Source organism: Fukomys damarensis, unplaced genomic scaffold, assembly GCF_012274545.1.
Source record: "Fukomys damarensis isolate Sample0158 unplaced genomic scaffold, DMR_v1.0_HiC HiC_scaffold_27, whole genome shotgun sequence".
In the NCBI taxonomy this organism is placed as follows: domain Eukaryota; kingdom Metazoa; phylum Chordata; class Mammalia; order Rodentia; family Bathyergidae; genus Fukomys; species Fukomys damarensis.
Window position 1 is genome coordinate 7,749,806 of NW_022900939.1, and position 26,257 is coordinate 7,776,062.

Consider the following 26,257-nt stretch of genomic DNA (forward strand, 5'->3'; position numbering starts at 1 on the left):
TCGGAGTTTCGGCTCTGAAATCCGCCCACTTGTCTCTGAAATCCCTTCTCTGGGCTTCCATGCTGGCGCCAGTCTGGCCTACCTTCAGCTCCTTTCTCCTTCCCACGGCTGCACACACTTGTCTGGGAGCAGTCGTGGTGAGGTGGGTGGAAAGGGCTCCCCTGGATGTAGCCCAGGTCCCCGGTGGGTGGCAGCCCAGGAAGAGGAGTGGGCAGTGGACCAGGAGCGCTGCAGTCAGAGGCAGACCCTGGGCTCAGGACTGGAGTGTAAACAGGAAGAGGGGTGAACCGCAGAACTGTTGGGTGCACACAGGAACGGCTCAAGCTGAGGCTCCAGAATTCCTGTGTTTATTGAGCACCTACTATGGGCAGGAACCTTCTAAGTGAAGAAATAGTGCCTGTCTCCTGTGCCAGAGCCAGGCCCTTCCACGTGTATACGGCTGAGCTCCCTAAGACGTTCACTGGTCAGAGGATGGAGAATTGGCTTCCACACTCTGCCTCACACCTGAAAGCATTGCCCAGCCGCGAGTGAGGTGGGTTGTATAAATTGTGCGTGCGCCTGTGCTCACTCCGTGTTCTCACCGGGCCCACATCCTGCTGTCTGATTGTTTCAGGGTATGATTGAGCATTCTAATTCATGTGCACTCCTGTGTCCCCCCGGAAAGTGAGCACCTGTGTGCAGCTCCGAGGGTCCCTAGACGTGTGTGTCGCGCGGCCTCACCTCTGGATCTGTGCCCAGGGAGCCAGTGACTCAGCGCCTGTGTGTCTCTGCCTGTGGCCTTGGAACCAGTAGTGCCAGCTCCCCAGGGAGGCTGAGTCATCGAAGGCTGGCAGAGGGTCCCCGAGGCCGGTCTCCAGGGAGTCCCCACGTCCTCCCGGGCTCACAGAGTGGTCCATCCAGAGCCAGCACCACGTGGAGGCCTGCCCAGCCCTGCAGGGGCCCTCTGTCCTGTGCAGACACCCTTAGGAGATGAGCAGATGGGGCCCAAGGGATCCCCACAGCCAGGTTGGCGGCCAGCAGAGGGCTTGGGGGGAATTTGGGGCAGCCTTTGCCCTCTCCTCAGACCTCCAGTACAGCACAGGGTTCTCACTCTCTGTGCGTCCCTGCACCCTCTTCCCTGCCCCCTCAGGGGTGAGGCAGACCCCACTGTGAGCTCCGGGGAATAGAGGAGCAAAGAAAGCACCGTCCCCAGTGGGCTTGTGGGATCCCCAACCCCAGCTGGTTTTCTCTCCCAAGTACAGGAGTCACCCGAGCCCACAGGACCGGTGTCCTCTCACATGACTGTCTTCCCAGCTGCCCCGGGGGTCTTGGTAGCATCCAGGAATCCTGGTCCCTCCGCCCCAACACAGTGGATCAGTGCATCGCCCCACCCCGCTGAGGGACGGCGGGCCTCAGCCAGGTAGAAGGTCCTGTTTCACAGACGGAGACTCAGATGCCTGATGCCATGTCCTGTTGCTCACTGGACTCTTCCTGTCACTGTGCCAAGCCTTGCAGGGGATCCTGAGAAGCGCTGGTTGCAGCTCTGCCTTGGGTCCAGTGGCAGAGACACACACATCCCTTCTGGCTCCGCCACTGGGAGGATCGGGAGGGGTGGCAGGGAATGCCCGGGTGGACAGCAGCGGGGAAAACCCCAGGTTCTGCAGCTGGTTAGAAGCCCACCTCCTCCTGGTCCTGAACTTCTGGGAGGAGGACCCCGCCCTGGGCAAGGGGAGGGCTCAGGAATCTGAGGCCAGCGCTCTCCTTCCTGCAGCCTTCCTCTGCAGATAAGAGCTGGGTGCGAGTCTTGGCTTATCCCTGGGGCCTGTCTGCCCCTCCTGCGAGGGGAGGGGTGCGGTGTGGGTGAGAGCAGGTAGTGGGAGGGCGGCCATCGGAAGGCAGGTGCAGGTCCATGCTGCGCTGCGCAGGGCTCTGCCCGGCCTGTCGCTGTGCAGCCCCTTTGAAGGTGCTGGGACTCTGCAGACAGTGGAGGAGGCTCCGGTCAAGTTTGATTTCATAACTACTATTATCTGCTATCATCATTTGAGGTGCTGGGCAGAGAACCCAGGGCCTCATCACGCACGCTAGGCAAGTTCTCTCCCACAGAGCTCTGTCCCCGGCTCTGGAGCAGGCAATAGAGTGGGTGTGAGCACTTTGGGGTCCTCTGGAATGCAAGAGCTCCCCCTCCAATATTCAGGGGTCCACTTGGCTCTGGTTTTACCTCCCACCTCCAGTCTGGCCACATAGGTGCATATACATCTGATTCACGCCCTACACTGACTGACCTGGCATGACTAAGGAGGCAGGGAAGACAGGTGTGTGCACGACTCTGCTGTCCGGGTCCCCTTCCAGGGCCTCAGTCTCCCCATCTGTGAAGGCTGCAGGGGAATTGATGGTTTTTGAGGCCCTGGACTGCTGAGCTGGGCCAGGCTTGAGTCCACGGAGCCAGGAGAGGTGGATGGGTCCTGCAGGCCTGGGATTCCCAGCTCTCTGGGACCCAGAGAGAGAGGGAAGGGGCAGCCAGCCCTGCGTTAGTTTTCCCACCTGTAGGATTGGCGACCACGGGGACTACAGGGACCAGAACAGATGGGGCGCAGTCTCTGCTTCTGCTGCACCACGAGATAGCCCAGGTTTCCTGAGCTCTCCTGTCTGTGCGCCCGTGGTGACCCAGGACCTCTTTGTACTGTTCCACGTGGTCCCCAAACAGCTCCTCCCATCAGGCCTGGGGGGTGCAGCAGGTGCTGGTCCAGGGCTGTGGCACCTGGCAGGTTGGAGCTCTAGACCTGACTCTGACCCTGAGCACTGCTCCTTCACCTGTGCCAGGTGAGAACAGGTGCCAAGCGTAGGGGACTCACCGCAGGACCCTCTGGTCAAGGTGTCGTGGAGCTGAGGAAAGGAGATCAAGCCAAGGGTCCAGAGTGCCTTCCCCTGGGAAATGAGAAGCTGCAGGAGCTATTTTGTGCTTGTTTATTTTGCTTTGTTTTCAGCCATCCTGGGGACTGAATGCATGGCCTTCACAGTAAGCTACATCCCTGTCCCTTTTTTAAATTTGTTTGTTTGTTTGTTTGTTTGTTTGAGACAGGGTCTCACTGTGTAGCCCAGGCTGGTCTTGAACTCACCGTGATCCTCCTGCCTCAGCCTCCCAAGTGCTGGAATTATAGGCGTGTGCCACTACACCCGGTTGATTTTTTATTTTGAGATAAGGTTTCTTGCTAAGTTCCCCAGGCAGGACTCAAATTTGCCATCCTCTTGCCTCAGCCTCCCAGAGTGCTGGGATCCCAGGTATGAGCCCCTATGCCCAGCTGAGGTTTGCTTTTGTTTCAAACCATTTCCCCAGATCCTGGAGCATTGCCTGGTGTACACAGTAGATGGTCAATAAGTGTTGGTTGGCGAATGAATGCATGGATACATGGATTTTGCAGAGGCTGTGTTTCCGGAGCACTGCGGCTCTTTCCGCCTTCCTTTCCTTCCAGTGACCTCTTCTTCTGTGCCACGATAGAATGTGACCTCTTGCCCTGGAGATCCTGTGGGCATGGGAGCAAGGAGGTTTGGGCAGCCCTGTTTTCTGCAAGCCTTGGTGCTCAGATCCCAGCAGTTGGCAGAGCACCCACCACCCTTGCTGCTCCCCTGGGTCCCATGTCGGAGGCCCCAGGCCAGGCGTGCACAGAGACTCAGCTCCTGGGGTCCCAGCTGTCCTGCCAGCTGAGGGCAGGCTGTGCCCTGGCATCTCCCCTCCCTCCTGCTCCCAGCTCCCGCAGACAGGGAGCACTTGAGCATCAGGGCTGTGCAGGAGGACTGCACCCCATTCTGCAGACCCACCCGGGGGCTGCAGTCCCCACACTGCTGGGTGACCCCCCCCCCAGCAGTTAGAACTGGGGCTCCCCGCATGACACCTCTTCTTCTTTTTTGGTACCGGGGATTTAACTCGGGTCCTTGCGCTTGCCAGGCAGGCAGCGAAACCACTGAGCTAAACCCCGACCCTATGACACCTCTTCTTTACACCTGCAAGATGACAGTGGCCCCTCCCTCCCAGGGCTGTGGCTTCTGAGGCCAGGTGACCCGAGCCTGGGTGGCAGCCGCTCTGACAGCGCCTGAGAGGACGAGGAAGTCACTGTTCCAGGCCTTAAATCAGGCTGTTTGGGTTTTGCTTGCTCTTTAAGGAGAACAAGATTCATTTTCCGTCCGTCCGTCTGTCTGTCTATCTGTCTATCTGTCTATCTGTATTTTGCCTTACTGGGAATTGAATCCAGGGAACTCCATGCTACATCTCCAGCCCTTTCTATTTTTTTATTTTGAGACACAGTCTTGCTGAGTTGCCTGGGCTGGCCCTGAACTAGCAGGCCCCCCTGCCTCGGCCTCTTGAGCACCTAGGATTCTGGATAGTAAATCCTTTATCATTTATATGACTTGCAAACATTTTCTCTCATTCTGTAGGTTGTTGTTTCCCTCTCTGGATGATGTCCTTGGATGTGCAAAAGTTCTGAATTTTGATGAACTGCCGTTTGTCAAGTTTTTCCACGGTTGCCTGGGTTTTTCAGGTCAAAGCTAAGAAACCACTGAAAATACGTGTCCTAAGAACTTTTCCTATGATTTATCCTAAAAGCCTTTTAGTTCTAGCTTCAGGTCTTTGATCCATTTTGAGTTAAGTTTTGGTTGTGGCCTAAGGTAAGGCCCCAGCCGCCTCCTCCTCCTCCTCCCACCTGTGGATCTCGTTTTCCCAGCACCCTTTGTCCACCCGGTCTTGAGACCCTCTTTAGAATCAGCTCGCCACAGATTTGAGAGCTGACTTCTGGGCTTTCTATTCTGTTGCCTTGGTCCGTCTGTCCCTAGCATGGCCTTTTGTGACATCGAGAATCACAGAACACGTAGGGAAACTCACAATCACTCTGTTCGTCTACTTGCCTCCAGGACAGTGACTGAGCGGCCACAGAGGTTCAGTTCAGGGACACGTTCATTTTCCACGAAGCAGAGCTACATAGTGTGAAGGGCTGGGGACGGGGCTATACCAGGGGCTCCAGGCCCACAACCTATATTCAAGCTGTTTTCCTGGCTGCTTGGGGACCTCTGTGTCCCTTCCGCTGATTACCCTGCAAGGCCATGGCCTTTTGGGAAATTTTCACATGCTCTTAGGACCTGAATAATCTCCTCCTGAGATCCCCAAATCTGGGGCCTGCCCTTGCAGAACCTTCTGGTGGGATTGGAAAGGTCCTGGAGAGGGAAGCCTGATGTCCACCCCCACGGGTGCCGCACTAGCAGTGCTGAGCCTGTTGGGAACATTTCCGTGTGATTCTCGTAAGAGGCACTTTCAGCCTCGGACTGTGCCCTGGTCATCCAGGGGTTCGCACCCCGGGGGCTGGACAGGTGGGTCACAGGGATTGGGGCGCAGAGAAGCAGCTATTAGTTACCTGCTGCCTCTTCCTAGAGTCCCCCAGCTCCAGGGGTGAAGTAGGGACCTGCAGGAGCCGGGTCTCAGGTCAGGTGCCCCAGGCGGCCCCTAGCATTCTTGGGGATATAGGTGCACTGTTTTAGGACAGCTCCGAGGACAGAGTAAATACTCTTTAAGTGTTAGATGTTTTATTGGTGAGGTCTTTTGAGGACCCCGATGATGTCAGGCTGCTCAGAAACCTTGACAGGCGGCTAGAGGTGACGCTGGGAAATGAATGTGGCCTTATACACTGCAAGGCAGAGAGAGTCTTTTGAAACATGTGTGAGCGGTGTAAGCACGGGGCAGGAGGCACTGAGGGGAGAGTAAGGGTCCCGGCCCCTTGCACCCTACACCCTATGTCTCCCGGTTGTACCTCCCCCACCACGCACGTGGGCCAGCGTCACTGATTACCCTCTCCATTCTGTGTCTCAGACCAAGGCTGTGGACCCCGACGTCCCCAAGGGTGGGGTGTTCTTCCTGCATTGCCCAGGCTGGGCACAGGGAATCAGGCTCAGGGGAGGCCGGCCTTGGCACCCCCAGTTTACAGATAAAGAAGGAGCGGCTCAGAGGGACAGGACCCTCCCCAAGTGTCCCAAGTCCACCGGCACCCATGGGGGCTCCTCCTCGCCACACCCCTGCCTGGGGCGCCAGTGCCCACCGCCTGAGGTCTGCTGCCCCTGTGCCCTTCGTGTGGGAGCTGAGGGGGCCACAGGGCAGGAAGGGAGGGGTGGGGGCACCGCCAGGGACCAGAGCCCAGGTCCCTCCTCCCCAGGCCCTACTCTGAAGCACAGCCTGGTCCTCCGTGGGTGAGTGAGGAAGGAAATTAAACAGATGGAAAAGAGATGAGCTTGTCTTCTGTCTGCTGTGGATTAAGGTTTTCTTGGTAGAAAACATACTATACGTTTTACTTGTTTGCTTATTTGCTGTGTTCAGAGACAGGATCTTGCTATGTAGCCTAGACTGGCCTTGAACTTGTGATCCTCCTGCCTCAGCCTCCTGAGTCCTGGTAGTACTACCATGCCCAGCTCTTACAATGCTTTTATTTTATGGGACTGGACTGGGCCAGATTGTATTGCATTGTATGTTTGTGGTACTGGGGATTAAACGTAGGGCCTTCACACTGAACTACATCTGCAGCCCTTTTTAAATTGTTTAAAACAAGGTCTCCCTACGAACCCCAGGCTGGCTTTGAACTTGTGGTCTTCCTGCCTCAGCCTCTGAGTGCTGGAATTACAGGCATGCACCACCATCACATGGGCCCAGATCACATAATGCATATTAAAGCAGAGACTGCTTTGAATTTTTTTTTTTTTTAGTTTGAATAGAAATCAATAAAAGCAACATTTTCTTTTTCTTTTTGGTACTGGAGATCGAACTCAGGACCTTGCACTTGTGAGGCAGGTTGTGGAACGACTGAGCTAAATCCCTGGCCCCAAAAGGACCATTTTCTACCAATAAATTATGATGTGGAAATATTAAATATGATTTGTACGCATAGAGCACGGTTGTTGCTCTTCAATACTGTAACAAAATACATGAGATCCTTCACTTAGAGAGGGAAAAGATGCAGCCCCCAGCCTTGGAGGTTTTGCCCAGGCTGTCGCCATCTTGATTTTGGGCCATGGTGGCGGGAGACATCAGGAAGGGAGCAGAGAGGAAGGGGTGTTCTGGGGCTCCACAGTGCGCTTCAAGGGGACATGGCCTAAGAACCAACTACTAGGCCTCCTGTCCTGGAGATGTTTGCCGCTTTCAGGAGCGTCCCCTGGGGACCAGGCCTTGGGGAACATCCTACACTCACCTCACAGTGCTTTTGCGCTGACGTGTGATGGTCAGCACACTTGGAACCCAGCCCCCACAAACTCTCTTTTAGAAACTCTGAAGTGTGAACCGTCTTAGGCTGATACACGTGGGGCTTCTTGGAGAGCACATACGGAACGGTCTTTTCCATCCGCAACAATCTCAGAAAAGTAAGGAGCAGTCTTGCCATTAATTCAGCCAGTACTTTTTGCTTCTTGTCCAAGGGCAGAAGAGTCTTCCTGCTCTTCCAGTTCGTAAGTAACTCCTTAGGAGGAACACGTTTAGGAAAGCGAACGCTGCAAGGGGTGAAAAAGCACTCTTTGCAGGCTGGTGTGGAACTCGCGCAGGCTGAGATGTGCAGGTACCTAAGATGAATCCAGTGCGTCAGGTATGGGGTGCCGGACACCGAGCAGGGCTGGGGCAAAGGAGCTGGCGAGACTCTCAGGTGAGGGCAGTCTGATGGCGGAGGCGGCCGGGAACCCATTCTTCTAGCACCCCTGGAGTGTACGTGACAGAATAAATGAACATTTAATGTCAGGTTGTTACAGTGGTCTCCTGTGCTCCCCGGGTTTACAGTCTTTGTTACAGGGCCGGGAAGTGGGCCCTGATGTGGAGGGGACCCGGACGCTGCCTTCGGTGGAGGTTTTCATGGTTCATAAACGTCACCTGGGCAGCTGGGGCTGGGCAAGCTTGGACCAAAGGGCAGGTGCCTGGGTGAGGACGGAGGGGGGCATCTGCAGGCTGGTGACTCTGCCCTCGCCCTGGCCCCCATAAGAGCTGCTCTGGGGTGAGGGTCCTGGAGGGTTTCTGTTGGTGGCAAACTCTGCTTCATTCACGTTTCCTCTGCTTTCCAGAGGAGCAAACTGAGGCACCCAGAGGCTGAGGGACTGTCTCAAGGATGTCCTGGTGACCGAGCCCCGGGGTAGCATGGGAGCCACCTTAGCGTCTCCCTTAGTGTCCCCTGCCTTTGACCAAGGGCTGTTTCCCAGATCTTTTCTCACGGCCTGGAGCTCTGCCGGTGCCTGGCTTATGCTCCAGAAATGCTGATGAATGAGTGAGTGAATGAGACGGGTAAGTGGCAGGACTGGGGCCAAATCCAGGCTCATCCAGAGACCCCGCCTTCAGTTCATTGCCCTGTGCGGGGCTGAGCTTCCCTGTCTCACTTGCCTCGGTGTCCCTGAGGAGGTGGGGGGACGTGGGCTTGTTTCCTCTTCCCACAAAAGAAATGCGGGCTGAGGGGGACGAGGGGAGGGATGGGACGAGGCGGGGGCCACGCGGTTCGGTGGAGGTAGAGGGACGGCAGCAGATAGACCACAGGGCTGGGGCGGACGTGGGTTTGAGTCATGGGCTGTAGGTGTCTGGCCCTGGGTCTCTGGGTCCTGCTGGGAGGTGGCCGGAGTGGACCCTGAGCTCTGGGGCCTTATTGTTGCCGCGATGGGTCAGTGGGGAGCGTTTTCTGCTTCTTGGGTCCCCCACGGGAGCAGCCAGGGCCTTGTCTGGCCACACAAGCTGGGGTATGGAGCTTGGGTTTGGAGCCCCGGGCAGCTGGGGACTTCCTGTGTCCCCTTTTGGTTAGAGTCCCTGATGTGGCTAAGACCCCGCCGCCCCTCCAGGACCCGGCAACCTGTCTCCGAGTGGCTGGGCCACAGCGCGGGCTCCTCTGGGGGCCTTGAGGCTGAGCCTGCTTTTGTGCTGGGAAATAGAAATTGCTCCTGGGGTTTCGCTGTGTGCCAGGACTCCGAGGACACAAGGACACGCGCCTGGGCTCCCTCCACAAGCAGCCACCCCAAGAAGCCACAGCCTGGGGGCATCGAATCCCAGCTTGGCCTCTGCCAGCTGTGTGATCTTGACAAGTTGTTAAACCTCTCTGCACCTGTAGGTGGCCTCTTTGAAACAGGGGTAACCTGTGCTGACCCCAGGAGCCTGGGGAGCGCCCAGAGCAGTGACAGGTGGGTTGGCTGCTGCAGACACATGGGTCCTTGTTGTCACAGCCCTGTTTGGAAGGACGCTCCCCAAGCCTCGGGCTCCTCGCCTGGTGACCGGAGCTACTCTGCTGGGGGCCGGGCTGAGCCGGGTATGGTTTGCAACAGGCCGGAACAGGGCCACCTCTCCTTCCAGCCTCGGCTCCCCTGTCCTCCCGCATCCCTGCTGCCCCAGAGCCCGCTGTGTCCCCGAGGGACCAGTGCCCCTGTTTGACACATCTCTGTCACTGGAGAGGCCGTGGCTCCTAGGCCGCGCTGAGGGGCCCCCCAGAAAGTGAATGAAAAGTGAGAGAGAAAGCCGAGTTCCAGGCCTGAGAAGCCAGGGGGCGCAGTGGGCCACAGAGGGTTTGTCTCTCTCCCTGGCTCCTCCCTCTGCTTCCTGCTTCCTCTTCCTGGCTGCCCTTAAGAGAGCCACGCTCCTGAGTGGAAGCCCTTTGCCACGCTGCTCTGACTTGGAGCCAGCTGACCATGCACTGTAATCAGGGGCCAAAATCAACCTCGCCTCCTACGAGTTTCAGGTGTCAGGTATTGCGTCTCAGCCATGATGGTCACTGAGTTAGTTACCAGGCTGGGCTTGAACTTGGAATCCTCCTGCCTCAGACTCCCAGAGTGTTGGGATAACAGGACTGTGCCATCGCACAGCTTGGAGATGCTTCCTCTTTAACCTTTTCCCCCCCTCTCTGACACAGGAAGGCTTACTCACTCGGATTACTTGTAGGTGACGTTCAATTGCGTAGACCCGAAAATTAAAGTACCTTTTTACTTTTAAATGCCAGCTGTAGCTTGGCTTTGACCACGCAGCTTTCCTCTCCTTCCTTTCTCATCTCCTCCTCCTCCTTCCCTCGCCCCGTGCTGGGGACCAACCCCAGGGCTTTGGGTCCGTCTGCATCACGCGGGCCCAACCTCTCTCTCACTCCCTCCGTTCACAGAGCCACACAGGCTGAGTACGCACAGGGCATGGGACCCGCTGTTTCTTTCTGACTGCGGAGCTGAGTTGCAGACACCGGGCCCTTTGCCCCCGAGTCCCTCAGCACGTGGTTCTCTGCAGACGGCGCGACCGTGCTGATGGTCAGTGATGCTGGTCTCGTACCAGCGCTCCTTGGACAGGGCCCGTATGAAACTGGGGAGCTGTGGGGCCGATCAGAGATCTCTGCACCTCCCAACCTGCTTCCCTCCCTCCCGCTCCATCTCGGGGCCTACAGGAAGTGCTCCGAGCCCAGGGTTGAATCTCCGCTCTGGCCCTCACCCGTTGTTTGTCCACAGACAGGCCATTTACCCTGTCAGCCCTGCTTTCTAGGGCCCTAAACTGGGAGTGTTTTCCATGGTGGCCAGGGAGGTGGCACCGTGGATTTCCTGGCACCCTTGTGGAGGGCCAAGGATGGTTCTGGCCCCTTGAGAGAGCTCTGTGTTCTTTGCTTTTGCTCCTGTGCTCTGGTGAGCTGGCTCCACCCTCTAACCTGGGAGAAAGCCCCTCCTGCTGTGGGAAGAACCCGGAAACCTCCCTCTGAGAGCTGGGAGGAGGCCCTGCAGCCTCCCAAGTGGAGCCCCGGCGCGGGGTGACAGGGTCACCAGCCGAGTGGTGTCTCGGGAGCATCCACACATGCCACTTTTGTGAGTGAGTCCCGTGTCCCCTGAACACCTACTGTGTGCCGGTGTGGCTGGTCCGCCAGATCTCCAGGGGCTCAGGGACGGGAGCTCAGGTCTCAGGCTGGTCACTCAGCTGCTGGTGACAGATGGATCTCCTCTCGGTGCCTTGGTTTGTCCCTCTGTAAAATGAGGAAGCTCCTAAAGCCCACCTGTGAGCCAGGACCGTGCAGGTACTGAGGACTGAGGAGGCCAGAGCTCTGCCTGGCAGGGCAGGTACCCGCCCATCCAGCCATATCCCCTGTAGGGCTGGGATGTGGTGATGTAGCTGGCAGATCTCCCAGGAATCTCATTTGGGATGGGGTGGAAGTGGGGGGACCACTGCCAGTCCAAAACACTTTATTGGAACTGCAGTGCCTCCTCGTGGTTGATGGGAGCAACTGCACCCTTGCTCTTGGCCTTTTGGGAGCCTGGCCCCAGAGCACTGGAAGGCGGGCTTGGCTCTGGCATAAGAGCGTGCACTACCGACTGGTAGCTGAGGGCATCTGCACGTTTCTGGAAGGCAGTCTGTCTATTTATGAGAGGCCTAAACCTGTGCATAGGATTTATCTTGGTGTTTCTAGTTTGGGGAGTTTACGCTAAGGTGATCACTACGGATGAAGATTTAATTTCAAGAGTGTTATCACAGTTGTTAACAATTTTGTATCATCAGAAACCTGTGTGCCTAATGGTAGAGGACTGGGTCATTAGTTTGTCCCTGTGGAATATTATGCAGCGTGGAAAGATGTAGAGGACGTAGAGTTAAGTTTTTTTAAAAAAACATATAAATAGGTTGTGTGTGTGTGTGTGTGTGTGTGTGCCTGCGCACGCGCATGCATGTTGCAATTTTCTTCTCTTTCCTTGTCTCCATTTTTTTGTTTTCCAAATAGAACACAGATTATGACTTTGAGACAAAAAGCCACAAACGTGACAGAAAGCGCAAGACGTCCAAGTGATAGCAGTCACGATCCACACCAGTGAGGGCGGAAGGACAGGCCAGGGAGATGCAAGGTGGCCACGGAAATGCAGAAGCCTGGGGCCCCTGCAGTGCACTGTGGGAGAGGAAGTGGGTTGTGGTGGGCGGAAGGGAGGGGCTCTGGCAGGAGGAGCCAGTCTGGCCTGCAGGACCCTGAATGCCACAGTAAGCCTGATTTGTAGGCCTGGCAGATTTAGCAAAAAGCAAACAAACACAACGAAACCAGGACACTGTTAGGTTTGATGTTGAATGCAGAATGGATCAGTATTCATGTAAGCGTCTCCTGTGTGGTATTTGGGATGTTCTTAGCATTCACTATCTGGAATTCCAGTTTAACAGAGCATCCTGTGTTGCATTTGGCGATGGTCTTCTCTCAGTTCCCATAATCCCACTGCAACGGGCCCAGCACTGCTTCAGATAACAGCTTAACCCGCCCACGGGAGAGCAAATAAAACATTCATTCTAGACCAGAAACACCAAAACAAAAAGGACAGAGTTAACCCATATATCCATATTCCTGCTTCCAGAAACTTCTAGAATTTTCTAAGGACAGACATTTCACAGTCTCCCCATTTTTTGTCAAAATGAGGTTTACTTAGTATAAAGTGACAATCTTCCCATGCGTGAAAATGCTATTCTCAGATTCATTCATTCATTCATTAAACATTTATTGAGCATCTGCTGTGGTCCAAGTGTAATGGGAGCAAACCAGTATAATCAAAGAGATGAATGGCTTTAGTTGCACCACCTAGACTGCCTCAGTGTCCTGAATCCATCTGAGATATTTCCCTTTTGTGGTCATTTTGACCTTGGGGAAAGCCAGAAGTCACATAGTGCCAGATCTAGTGAAGGAAGCAGATGATGACACCGTCGTGTTTTTACGAGGCTGCCTTCTCACTGGGTGGTACGGAGGAGCAGCATTCACCATATTTTTTTATTACACCCTATAAAGACCTTCATGAAAGAGGACTCCAGAACTGCTTCAGAAAATGGCAAGGCCAGTGGGAAAAGTGTGTTCAAAGCGGGGGGAGTGCTTTGAACAGGATTCACAGCAGTGCTCCTTTCAATGTAGTACACTTTAAAACGTAAACCCTCGTCATATATTTTGATCACCCTGTGTATTCCCTCTTTTGTGGGAGGGAAAGAGAGACAATAAACAAAGGGAAAACAAAGGAAAACAAGTCGCTGCATAATAATTCATGTTAAATGCCAAGAGAGAAATAATGTGCAGCACAAAGAATACTAGGAAGGATCTTCCGTTTAAAGAAATACCATCTTTTATTAGCCAAGCCCTAGTGCTGGACATTTTGGTTAATTGCCGTTTTTCTGTATACTGAACAGTACCACATTGTACTTCTCTGCTTAATTCTTGAGGCCCATCATTAATTACTTCTCTAGGGTTAATCCCTGGAAATGGGATTTCTAGGTGAAAGCATATAAATGTTTTCTTTAGTGGATTTTTCTTTCCTCTGTTTAAACACAATTTTACATTTTCCCTTTACTTACCTTTTTAAAAATTGTAAAATAACATGCTGTAAAATTTAAAAGGTGGGTGTGCAGTTATGTGAGTCTTAACACATTTCCTGCATAGATATATGTACTCACTACCACAGTCAAGATACAGATTATTTCAGGGCCAGAGTAGTTCTTCCACATCAGTGTGACCTCTTTGTAGATAAACCTTCACCCCACCCCAACCCCTGGCAACCAGCAATCTGTTCTCTGCACCCAGAGTTCTGCCTTTCCAGGAATGCCATGTGATTATTAAGCAGAATCATACATTATGTGAACATTGCAACTGGTTCTTTTACAAAACTGAATGCTGTTTTTGAAGTTCATCTGTGTTACTGTCATTTTAAAAAATTTTTCCTGAGTAGAATTCCACCGTATGGCTGTTTTACAGATTGTTTACCTACTCGCCTGTTAAAAGACACTTGGTGCATTAGTCAGTTTTCTGTTACTATAACAAAATACCTGAGACAATAAACTTAACAACAGGAAAGGGTCTTTTGGCTCACAGTTTTGAAAGTTGCAGGCCATGGTCAGCTGGCCCTTTTGCATTGGACCTGTGGTGAGGCAGGTATCATGGCAGGAGGATAGAACAGAGAAATCTGCTTTGTTCTCCTCATGGTAGTCATAAAACAGACGACAGACAGATTTGCATCCCACAGTCCTCTTCCAGGGTGTCCCTGGTGAGCTAAGACCTCCCACTAGGCCCAGTTCTTAAAGGTTGTCCCACCTCCCAGTAGTGCCAAGCTGCAGACCCAGCCTTTGGTGGGACCCATGGGCCTCTGAGGACGTTCTAGACCTTAACTCCAGCACTTGGGTGGTTTCAACCTTACTTAGAGTGGTAACAAACAGAGCTGCTACAAACGTCGGCACTCAGCCTTGGCTTTTTTCTCCCCTGCAAGTAAGTCTTTACTTCCTTCTTTTCTTCTTTTGGGGATTGAACTCGGGACCTTCACACTAAGCTCCATCTCTAGTTCTTTTTTTCAATTTTTTTTTTGAGACAGGGGCTTGCTGAAGGCTGGACTTGAACTTGCAGTCCTCCCTCCTTGGCCCCCCAGAGTGCTGGGATTGCATGGTGTGCCATTATACCAGCAAGACCCTTTCTCTAGGGTACATGCTAGGCGTGGGCTTGCTGGATTATGAAGAAGGTGTTGGTTTAATTATGTAAGATGCTGGTAAACTATGTTCCTGCCAGCCTTGTCTGCGAGTCCCACATCCTCCCTGTACCCTGGCATCACCCAGTTTTCTTCCTTCTACTGTAATAGGTGTGCAGTGAAATTTTGCCCCCCCCCCAGGAGGCTTTGAGACAGGGTCTCACTGTGCAGTCTAAGCTGGCCTTGGACTGTAGCTCAGACTGACCTCCAACTTGTGGTGATCCTCCTGCCTCAGCCTCTGCACACCCTTCTTTAACTTGGCATTGTCCTGACAGGTAGTGGTGTTGATTCCATTCCCACGTGCCTTTGTCCTTTGTCTTTCCTGACTTGTCTGTTCATATACTCGGCCCACTTTTTCTTTCACACATCACTATTCACTAAATGCCATACTTTATTCAAATTTTGCTAGTTTCCCCCTAAAATCCTTACTCAGGGATGCCTATCTCAGGTCCTATGCTCTGAGACTTTCTCTCTTCAAAGAAGCACTGCAGGGCTTTGCCTGGTGCGTGTTGGGAATGAGCGCCCACATCCCCCTTGTGTCCTCTGTAAGCTGCAGCCCTTGAGGGTGAGGGTGAGGGTCCTCCGTGTGTGTTTCCTGAAATGTCACCTAGCATTTCTGCTGCTTTGGAATTAAGGGCTGGGCCTGCAGCTAACATGGGGACATGGAGGCCGGAGGTCAGGCCAGAGCCCACAGGGTGGGACGGGATCGAGGCTGACCTTTGGCCCTGCCCAGTCCCAGAGGGACAGTGACGGGTTTAGCCCGGCCCAGTAGGTAGCCCGGCCCAGTAGGTAGCACCGAGGGCTCCCTGGCCTCGGCTGGTGGCATTAAGGAGATTATGTCGGCACTGAGTGCCTGGCCACAAGGTGTGTGGGGCCAGCTTACTGGGAACAGCAAGCCCCGTGTCCCCCATAAAGCAGATGTTTGGAGGGAGAACAGATGCAATGAGAGCCGCTGAGGATAAAATTACTCAGCTCTGTTAGCCGCATGCTGCATATGCATAGCCTGGGGACAGCTGCACACAAGCACGCACTCTCCTGTGTGTTCAGGGCGAGGCTTGCTCACACCCACATGCTCACACCTGCACACCCTGCACCCGTGTGCCCCACACCTCTGCCAGCAGTGCGGGTGCACACAGGAGACTGCACAAAGGGTCCCAGCACCCTGCCGCCAAAGGGCTCCAGAAGTCCCTCTTGTCTCCATCATCACCAAGAAGGGAAAAGAAAAACATCAGTCACCTCTGGAAATCTCTCAGGTCACACAGTTGCAGCTCTAGAGTGTCACTGGGTGGCCGAGGACAGGAACACGGCGCTCCGGGGATGAAGGAAGCTTTCCTATTGCTTGCATTTCCTGAGCTGAAACCCAGCCAGGGCTCCCAGGAGCTCTTCCCAGGGGTGCTGGGGCAGAGGTGCGGGTGGGGGTGTGACCTTGGCCCTTCGGCGGGGGCCGTGGGGATGATGGTGGCCTCACGGTGCTTGAGGGACCTTCGCTATCAGGAGGCCACACTGAGTGTGGACCTGTTGCGGGCCAAGTGTTGCTGTTTCACAGGTGCGGATGTTTGACTGTCTGTGTAGACGGATTGATTTCCGGGTCAGGACTGTGGGCAGTACAGCCGGCTGCACACCTCTCCCACTCCAGAGTCCACATGCAGCTGCCCCTGAGGTCTGGGAGAAGGCGGCCCTGTGCCATCACTGGTTCTCCTCATTTCTTCCCCTCACTGCATGGAGATGTGTGTGTCCCTCCAACTCTCTCAGTCTTCCTCTGCCTGAGCGGTCAGTCATCTCCTGCCACGTACGCCATCAACCCTAAAGTGTGACACTCATTTGGCTGACCCAGAACTTGCAGTCGTCCTGCCTCAGCCTCCCGGAGTACTGGGAGTACAGGCAGGCACCACCACACCCAGCTCCGTGCCTCTTTTTCCCATCTACCTTACTCTCATTGTATGGCAGGATGAAGTTGGTCTTTCATTTGCGTAACAGATGTTCTCTCCCTGTGCGCTGTGGGGTAGGGACATTGGCAGTGCCCAGGAGGCCAGGCAAAGCCCAGCCGTGTCCTTAGAAATTGCTCATTTGTTCTTCAGCAACCTCTCACTGCTCCTCTACCACCTGCCCCGCTCTGCTAAGCTCGGGGCTGGGAAGGACCACTGACCAGAAAGAGCCCCGGCCCTTGAGAGCTGATGTTCTGCAGGAGGGGCCAGACCTCGAGGGCTCCCTTTGCTCCTGGCCAGCAAGCAAAGGCAGAGCCCAGAAAGGCAAGCAGAGGACGAGCTGTCGCGGCTGGGAGGGCTTCCTGGAGGAGCTGGCGTTGATGGCATCTTGGAGGTCAGCTGGAGCGAGGGACATTTCAGGCAGGTGGCTGATGTGGGGACTGTGGAGGACCAAGGGGGCTGGCTCTTTGTATTGGTCGGGGCCTCTGTTTTCAGAGGCTGGTTATCAGCCAGCCCCACCATCACCTGTTTGGACAGCAATCTGCTGGCTCTGTGCAGGGCCCGGCAGGCTCCCTGTCCCATCCCTGGTGTCCACCAGCCTCGGGCCCCTGGAAACAGCAGTGGGGATGGCAGCCATGGGGACAGGCGGGGCTCCCACCGTCCCGGGGAAGGGCCCGGAGCAGCAAGCCAGACCTGAGGGAGACAACACGGGCTGGGTCTAGCGGGGACAGCGTGCCCTTGTTCTCTGGGCTGCGCGGCAGCTCTAGGTGGAGAAGCTGTAGGTGGAGGTAGGTGAAATAGATCTTAGGTCTCGGTGTCTGTAAGGACCATGGCTTGCTTTCATTCTGGGGCTAGAACTTGGGGGGACCTTTCCTTTGTTCTGTAAATTAGAGACCCAGCCTCAGAATTTAAAAGCAAGATTAATAATGGAGATTCCAGGCTTGGTCCGAAGGATTTCTCCCCTCTTCTTTGAGGACCCAGAAGCAGAATCCCTGCTGTCCCCAGCCCGACACAGCTGCCTCCTTCCGCCTCTCTGCTCTTGGGCATCCTGGGGGCAGGGGGGCTGAGGCGGAGCCGGACACCCTGCTTGTTGCCCCCTCTGTGGACAGGCAGGTGGAGGTGAGGTTCGCAGATCACACACACGATGTCCCAGACGATGGTAGACCGAGACCGGGAGCCAGCAGGTCCCCTGGGGCGGCTGGCCTGGGCAGAACCGGACCCTCAGTGCTCACTGTGGGAGCCGGGACCTTTCGCCCCGCCCCACCTGCTCAGGGGCTGCTTCTCTTCTCTGAAGGATGAGCTGATGCAGTGAGGGTCCGGACTTCCTTCCGCCCCTCCCTGGAACCGGAGTCCATGACACCGCGTGTGCAGTAGACAGACCCAGAAGCCAGGGCTGTGCTCTGTTAATAACACAGGGGTTATTAACAGTTTCTGGTCTCAGTTTCTCCCCAAGCCGGGCAGAGGCAGATGAGGGATGGGGGCAGAGCAGGGCGAGCGCAGGGCAGGGCTGCCTCCCAGGCCCGTCCCCTAGGAAGTTGCACAACAGGGATGTTTATTTTGGGTGAGCTGGGTGGGATTTCTTTCCTTTAAAAAAAGACCCAAAACATAAAACTTACTTGTCTGCCAGGAAGATAAGTATCTTTGCTGAAAGCCCTTGGCCCGGCTGCCAGCTGCAATTGCGTGACTGCTGTCACTGAAGCTGTGGCCACCTGTGTGTGCCCGGGCTCACAGGGTGTCACCCACGATGCCCTGGGCAGCTCCCCTGTCCCTGTGGCATCTGGACTGTGCGTGGTTCTCAGGCACCGGTTCCCTGTCCTCAGTGCTGGCAGGGGGCGGGGGTGACGAGAAAACGTCCCTCTCCACTTCCCCCATGCACACAGAAGCCAGGGAGGAGGGGACTCTGCCCTTCAATGCTGGCCACCTTGACCTGTTTCCAGAGCAAGGGACCAAGGGGCCAAAGGGTGAGGCTCGTGCCTGCTGCACTGTGGTGTGATGATCCCGACAGCATCTTCATTTATAGGTGGGGAAACTGAGGCGCGAAGAGGTTAGCTGGGCTGTCCAGAGCACAGACCCAGGCTCACAGGTGGGGCTCCTGCCCCGTGCTGGGGTGTCCACCTGGGACGCTGCCAAGCTGCCCTCCCCCGGTCTCCCAGCCTGGGCTCTGGCTCGGCATCCTGGCCTGCGTGGTGACTCAAGTCCCTTCCAGCCCTGAGTGGCCAGTTCCACTGGCTGGGGGCCAGGGTGTGTAGACAGCTTCTTCGAGAAGTGGGCCAGACACTGCTGTAAAAGGAAAGATGTCGGTGCCTTGGTTGTTGTGCCGCCTCCCGAGGAGAAAGAGCCCTCATTTGGGTGGCAGGAGAGACCAGTGAGTGCCAAGGGTGCAGTGGAGGACGGGATGTGGCCCCAGCCCTGGGATCTTTAGGCTGGGTGGTTGGTTGGTTGGTTTGAAACAGGATCTCACTACGTAGTTCAGGCTGGCCTTGAATTTGTAGTGATCCTTCTGCCTCAGCCTCCTGAGTGCTGGGATTACAGGGGTGTGCCGCCGTGCCTAGGACTCAGCAATGGAATCTTGAGGCACAGAAGGCTCCACAGCTGCTGTTTAACCTAAATGGGACCAGACTGTCACCGTGCTAGTCTCTTGCTCTCACCCCAAACGCATGGGTCTCAGACCTGGCTTTGGAACAAGTTCTCCCCTCCACCCAGGGAGGCTAACGTGCTGGGCAGCACCCTTTGGGCCACAGAGGTTCCAGTAGAGGCTCTCTCCGGAGCAGGACACTGGCATCTTGGGGTGGGGATGAAAGTGGCAGAGGTCAGGCGGATCAGCCCAGAGCCCTAGGTTCAGAGAAGGACACGCGGCTGCTAATGAAGCCAGGATTGAGCCCCTTCTCCCACTCAGCTCCCCCAGGGTCCCCCCTCTTTTGCTTGCTTCAGCTACTGCCTTCTGACCTTGTTTCCTCCTCCCTCAGCCAAAGAGAGCTCCCTGGGAGAGCCAGACTTGCCCCCTGACACCGATACCGTGGGCATGGACAGCAGCTACCTCAGTGTGAAGGAGACGGGGGTGAAGGGGCCCCAGGACCGGGCCAGTGCTGACCTCCCCAGCCCGCTGGAGAAGGCCGACTCTGAGAGCAACAAGGGCAAGAAGCGGCGGAACCGTACCACCTTCACCAGCTACCAGCTGGAGGAGCTCGAGAAGGTCTTCCAGAAGACACACTACCCAGACGTGTACGCACGGGAGCAGCTGGCCATGAGGACGGACCTCACCGAGGCTCGTGTGCAGGTCAGTGGGGCTGCGGGGTGCTGTAGGGGCTCTCCCTGAGGGGCTGAGTGTGGGGGTCCCGGCCGCCCCTCATACCCCTGTCCACCCGGAGGGTCTGCTCCTACCCCCTCCTTAGAGACCACTGTCCTGTGTGAGGTCTGTGGGGGACGGGAAGACGGCTGGCTAAACCAGCACAACCCAACTCAACTCAGCCCAGCACAACATAGCTCCGTACAACCTAGCACGACCCAGCTCAACATAACACAGCTTAACTCACTCAACCCAACACAACCCAACCCAACGCGAGGCAGCACAGCACAACTAACTCAGACCGACACAGCTCAGCGCAGTTCTACCTCACTCGACACCGCACAATCAAACCGGGTCACTTTGTACCACGTTGTCCTGTTTTTATCTTCCTTTTGGAATTTGTGACTGGCTTGTTGTTTATTTGTCTCTTCCCACTAGAAAATGGGTTCCTAGTGGTCACCACTATATTCCCACCAACTGCAGAAGGCTGACTTCAGACTAACCTGGGCAAAAACTAAGTATCTGTAGACCAGTCCCCCTGCTCTGCTCATACAGGTGTGTCCCCCTCCCTGTAGGAAACCATAGCAAAGGAAGAGCTAGGAAGAAAGCAGAGATCTCTGAGTAGCCAACCAAATACAGGTCACCACGCACATGCATTAGAGCTCACCGTTTAACACAAACTAAATATCACATTCAGGCTGCTTTTCTATCATATAGAGCAAGCTAGGAATGGCAAGTACCCTGCTGTCATCCAACAGCTTCCCTTCCCTGGACCAGGAAAGCATTTTCCTGGACAGCAAAGATTTTTTTTTTTTAAATCTGCACAGCGTAGTACAGCCCAGGAGCATAGACCACTGAGTGTGAGGACTCAGAGCCCCGTGGTCCTTGGCGGGCCTTGAGGGCACTGTGGCCTTAGTTCAGCACAGACCCTTCAGCGGGGAGTTCTAAGGCCTCAATAACAGAGCCATTTGTGATTTAGTCCAGAAACTCTCTCGTGAGAAATGGCTGGTGCGCAGAAGCCTGGGGTTAACGGTACCTACACAGCTTCCAGATCCTGCAGCCGCCGGACAGCGCTTCCGGTACACTCAGCTGAGCTGGAAGTGCATGTGAGGAAGGCAGGCAGCGCACCCGCTTTACACCAGATCGCCCCGCATGGGACTGTGGCCCCCGGAGTCTGGGCAGCAACCGCATCCGGCCTCGGCTGCGCCCGGTGGGTGTGGAGAGCTGTGGGAGCGGGCAGAGAAAGGGCAGGTGTTTCTGTGACGTCCCACAGTGCTGTGGCAGTGGGGATGAGGGGTTCGTCTTCCGCTGGGTGTGTGTGTGCCTACGTGTGCTGCACACATGTGTCCTAACGTTCTTTTATTGTTCGGTCACCTACCTCTGCCTACTTCCGAAGCAGAGTCAAGGCAGTTTACAGTGAAAGATTTCTTTAATCCAAGATCAAAGACCAGTGTCTTGAAGCGGGACGGTAATTATATTACAAATCTAGGCCTCTTCAGCCTTGAGCTTCCTGGCAGCCAAAGCAGAAAAGGAAACCCTGATATGTAGCGTATCTCACCATCATAGGGGAGGGAAATGGAATCACAGTACGGTGTGGAGGGTATCGCTTGATCTTCTCCCTTGATAGAAGAAGAAAGGCCCAGAGGTGGACAGAGATAGTTTGAAGTTAGAGCACCTCAGCAGCAATGCTGAGCCTGGAATTCAGGACGCGAGCTGGTCGGTGGCGCACTCGGACAACACGTGCCAGACTGTTTCGATGCTGTTTTTGTACAAAGCAGCGGGGTGGGTGGGATCTCCATGTGCGTCAGACCTCGGGATTGGGAGAAGCCTGGCACTGCCCTGGGGGACACAGTGTGATAGAACGCCCTGCCTGCCTCCGTGGAGTTGGTTCGGGGCCCATGCTCAGCTGGTGGCCAGCCAGGTGCCCAGTGTAGGAGTAGCAGCGACGGAGTGAGGGTCCCAAGATGGACTTTTCCTGGGAAGAAGCCCGGGGCTTGGCCCTGCTCCAGGGGCGGCAGGGGCCTCTCACTGCTGTCTGGGATTCCAGCCTCCACAGCTGGTATCTGAAGACAATAAGGCAAGGCCTCCCCGCCCTGGGCCACCCCGCCCCGGCCCCAGATGGGCTGCGGTTAGGAGGCCTCCGCCAAGACAGTTGGTTCCTTGCACAGCCTGGTCCTCGGGAGAGGCCCTGTGCTGAGTGGGCCAGGCCCCGGGTGGGCCGGGGAGCGGGGTGGTCCTGGGGTGCGAGCGACATCAGAAGGGTAGAGCGGCTCTCCTCCCGGGCTGCAGCGGCGACGGCAGGGCCCTGAGGCCCAGGGGCTCGGCTGCAGGGTCGCAAGACCCATGGATGGGAGCAGAGGGGGGCCCACGGGGGGGCCCCTGCCACCTCCCAGGGTAACATAGCTGGTAGTCTGTGTTTCCTTTTCTGACTAAGAGTTTGTGGTACGTAGTGATCACGTTCATTGTGGGGACTTGATGTCCACACAGCACACATCTTAGTTATTTTTTCATCCCTGCCTCCTTCGCACTGCGAAAGTTCTGTTAGTGTTGATCTGAGCAGAAACTCCGGCCCCGTGGACGGGGGGAGGCTTTAGGGGTCGGAGGGACACACTGCAACGCCCTCAAATCAGTCCTGCAGCCTGGCCTCGCCTTCTGCCCCCGTTTGTCCTCCCAGATGATCTGGGCTCCCCAGCACCCACCCCCCCACCGCCCACAATCCATCCCTCACCTGTTCCTCCCCTTGGTTCTGGACCCCTTGCCAGACACCAGCCACCTCCTCCCCTGGCCCCTGGGTTGCTCCCTTCTGGACCTGGGTCTCCTGTTCCCCAGTGACACTATGTTCCCACAGCGAGGGGACCCAGAGCCCACAGAGACAGAAGGGGACAAACATCAACTTGTCTGACTGTGGTCCTACCCCCAAAGAAAGGAGCCTGCTATCTTGATGTCTCCTGTGCCGCCCCCCCCAAAAAAGCCCTGGGAGGCTGAGGCAGGAGCGGAAAGATTTAGCTCAGCCTGCAGGAAATTAAACATGAAATGAAAACAAGCTCCTAGGATTCGTGCTCCCACCCCCATTCCAGGCTGCTGATAAAGGGGGATCTTGTTTCACAGCGTGGAGGAGACCTGGTGTGCCCTTGGCTCCCAGTGGGCAGCCTGGCCTGGACCCCAGGGGCTCCAGGAGGCTGCAGGGCAGGGACTGAGACCCCAAGCCAGCTCTCCAGGGAGGTCACAGGAAGGGCGCTCTGTGTGTGGGGGGTACATGCACATGCATGGGGCACATGTGCACACACGGCACGTGGGGTTAGGGTCGGGAGAGGCGCTGGAGCAGCAGTGGAGAAACCCCAGTGCGCCGCCTCTTCTCGCACTAATGGGACCCACACCCCACCCCCTCTGTCCGACCACTTTCCTCTGGCAAGAGACAACCAGGAGGTCAGAGCTATCAAAAACAAATGCAGAGTCCTCCAAGAACTTCCGGACCCCTGCTGCTCCCGTGTGGCACCATCCCTACCCTGTGAAGCGGTGGCACAGACCGGGCCCATGGTACAGATGCAGAAACAGAGGCACTGGCAACGCCACTGCAGTTCCACGGGTCCCACAGGCTGGGCAGCATCCGTGGGGGGCGCATCCACTGGGCTCCTTCGCCCTCCTTGGGGCTTGAGCAGGAGGGAACCGGTGGGGACTCCTTCCAGACCTGCAGCGGATGGGTGGGGTAGGGAGGTGCTGCCTGCAGGCCTTCGTGCAGACCTGGAGGAGCCTTGTGAGACTGCTCCCCGGGTGCTGGGTGCTGTGCCCACTCATACCCACGTCTCTGGCAGACAGTGCCTCTGGGAGTGCCAGGGTCTGCCCAGGACGCCCCGGGAGGGAAGCCCATTCTGGCAGGAAGCCAACCCTCTTCATCTTCCTCTCCCACCCACTCTGACCTGTCACCAGAGCCTTGGGACAGTAGCCAGCCAGACCCGCTCTTGCCAAGGACAAGGACCCACTGCCACCAGCACACGTGACTCAGAGCCCACCCTCCCTAGCCAGGTCCCCAGCGAGCCTTAGGCATGGCGTTTGGGGCCCAACTTCCCTGAAGCATCAGGCCTCGCTGGTCCCAAGCTCACACCGGACTGTCTTCCCCCAGCCCACCATCACAGGCCCAGTGCCTGCCCTCTCTCCCGGGAAGCAAGCCCTTCCTGACTGCCTCTGGTGCCCGCAGCGCCATGTGGAGTTCTGAGCTGGGAAACTGGGGAGGCAGGGGTAGGGATTCTGGATCCGGGCCTGCGGGCAGGAGCCAGAGCCTTTTGGGCAGAGCCGTGGAGAAGCTAACCACGTGTGATGGTCACAGTGGTGGCGAACCTGCGGCACATGTGCCGCTGCAGGCCGTCGGGGTCATTGCTGGTCCAGGAGAAGGGCTTTCTGCAGGGGCTGCGTAGCCATTGTAAGAGTGGGCCAGAGAGCCGTGGCCCACAGCAGAATGGGGTGCCCCTGTGTTGGGGTTGGTTAGAGGACTGCTAAGGGGGGATCTGTGACTCACTTCTACGTGTGTGACATTCGCCACTCTACATTCTGAAGCTCAAACAAGTGAAGTTACTGATCCAAGATCACGTCTGTGGCTACAGCTTTCTTTGTTTGTGCTTTGAGGCGGGGTCTTACTATGAAATCCAGGTTGGCCTCAGACTTGCAGTGAGTCTCCTGCCTCAGCCTCCCGCTACTAGGATTTATTTTTTATTTTTTTTGCTACAGCTTTCCATGATTGACAACTCCAAGGACAGAGACCCAGGCTGATGCTAACCTGTGGCCCATGCAGTGGGACCAGAAGGGGCTCAGAGGACACTGTACCCCCTGACCCCTGTGACATCCACTTTGTCCTGCAGGTCTGGTTCCAGAACCGCAGGGCCAAGTGGAGGAAGAGGGAACGCTTCGGGCAGATGCAGCAGGTTCGGACCCACTTCTCCACTGCCTACGAGCTGCCGCTGCTCACCCGGGCTGAGAACTACGCCCAGGTAAGGCCAGGCGCTGGTTCTTCCCAGCCCTGGGTCTGGCTCACTGCCTCAGTGTCCTTGCCTGTCAGCTGGGCACAGTAAGAGCATTTGGCCCAGGGCTGTGACCGCGTCTACGTTCTTTGTGAATTGGTCCCCAAAAGGCAGCTTTACCAGATCAGCCACAGGCTTCCGCATCCTGTCCTCCTGGCCTCTGAGCTCTTCTTGGTCACCGGTCATCCCAGGACTCAGTCAGGTGCAGAGGGCCCCACCTGGCCACGCCCTCAGCTCCACTGCGGACGCCAGTGGCAGGCAGCCTCCTCTGCCCCTCCCTGCCCATGCCAGTGGCCAGTGGCCTGGGGGTGAGGGCCAGGCTGGAGGGGAGCCTGAGGAATGGGGGTTTCTCCTGCATGCACAGGCTATGCCAGCTCCTGCTCCGTTCTCCTTCTCTGCCTCCCACCCCAAACTTGGCCTCCCTGAGACCCCAGGCCTGGCTCGTTGGCCTTGGTGGCTTCTATCTGAGCTCGAAGCTGGAGAGACAAAACCAACTCGAGGTGCTGTTCCTCTCTCCTTCCTGCAGTCCAGCAAGCCCCAGGCTTCTGGTGCTTCCAAGAGAACTTGGTGAGGGTCATGGGGCAGGGTGTGGTATGGCCAGTCTGCAGCTGCCAGATGCCCTGAGAATGCTCTGTGGGACCTGGGGGCCCAGCACCCTTCCATTCTGCTTTTTACTTTATGGATGATTGACTGCAGTGCTGGGGTTTGGACCCAAGGCCTTCTCACTGAGCTATATCCTCAGCCCTTTTTATTATTTCGAAGCAGGGTCTTGCTGTGTCACTAAGATAACCAGGTTGAACTTGTGATCCTCCTGCCTCAGCCTCCCAGAGTGCTAGGATTACAAGTGTGCATCTCCATGTCGGCTCCATTCTGCTTAAAAACATATATATGGAGCGCTTCACGAATTTGCGTGTCACCCTTGCTCAGGGGCCATGCTAATCTTCTCTGTATCGTTCCAATTTTAGTATATGTGCTGCCGAAGCGAAAACTCCATTCTGCTTGTTAATACCTCCCTAGCCCTGCAGACACTTGAGGGAGGGTAGGCCCTCAGAAGCCTGCTTGCAGCCACCAAGAATCCCAAGCATGGGAAGTGCATGGTGTCCTCGAAGCTGGTCCTCCACACCCCATCTGCCTCCTGGCAGATCTTAGCGGGCAGAGGAAGGCAGAAGTGGACTGGGGAGCTGGGGAGGCAGGCAGGGCAGGATCACTGATGGGAGGTGGGCGTTGCAAGCAGCCCCAGCCCTTGCAGTGCGACGCCATCCAGCCCGGCTCTACCTTCCCATCCCGAGGCTGTTCGCCCAGCGACACATGGAGGCTCAGCCCAGACTGAAACTGGGACGCCCCCGGCCAGCCCTTCCCTGGACCCTTCGCACGGCCCTAAGTTCAGCCGCCGACCCACCCTGGAGTGTCTGGGTGTCCACGAGCAGGCAGAGGTCACCCGAGGGAGGAGCCCTGAACCGCTACCCACCGTGACCTCTCTCCCCACCCCCCCCAGATTCAGAACCCAACCTGGATCGGCAACAACGGGGCCGCCTCGCCGGTGCCCGCCTGCGTGGTGCCCTGTGACCCGGTGCCCGCCTGCATGTCCCCCC

The 26,257-nt window shown here is 56.2% G+C and overlaps 1 protein-coding gene and 1 non-coding gene across 2 annotated transcripts in view; one reads left to right on the forward strand and one right to left on the reverse strand.

Annotated features, from left to right (window-relative positions):
• Positions 1–15,894: 15,894 nt before the first annotated feature.
• The window catches only part of Alx4 (ALX homeobox 4), a 10,828-nt gene continuing 465 nt past the window's right edge, over positions 15,895–26,257 (forward strand). Inside the window, exons 1-5 of the mRNA XM_010612688.1 lie at positions 15,895–15,988; positions 18,167–18,328; positions 19,334–19,644; positions 24,507–24,635; positions 26,161–26,252. Coding sequence (XP_010610990.1) covers positions 15,895–15,988; positions 18,167–18,328; positions 19,334–19,644; positions 24,507–24,635; positions 26,161–26,252 — 788 coding nt within the window. The remainder of the gene's footprint in view (positions 15,989–18,166; positions 18,329–19,333; positions 19,645–24,506; positions 24,636–26,160; positions 26,253–26,257) is intronic.
• Positions 25,548–25,654, reverse strand: LOC117283580. The gene has a single exon (XR_004514609.1). It is a non-coding gene; the product is annotated as a U6 spliceosomal RNA (small nuclear RNA).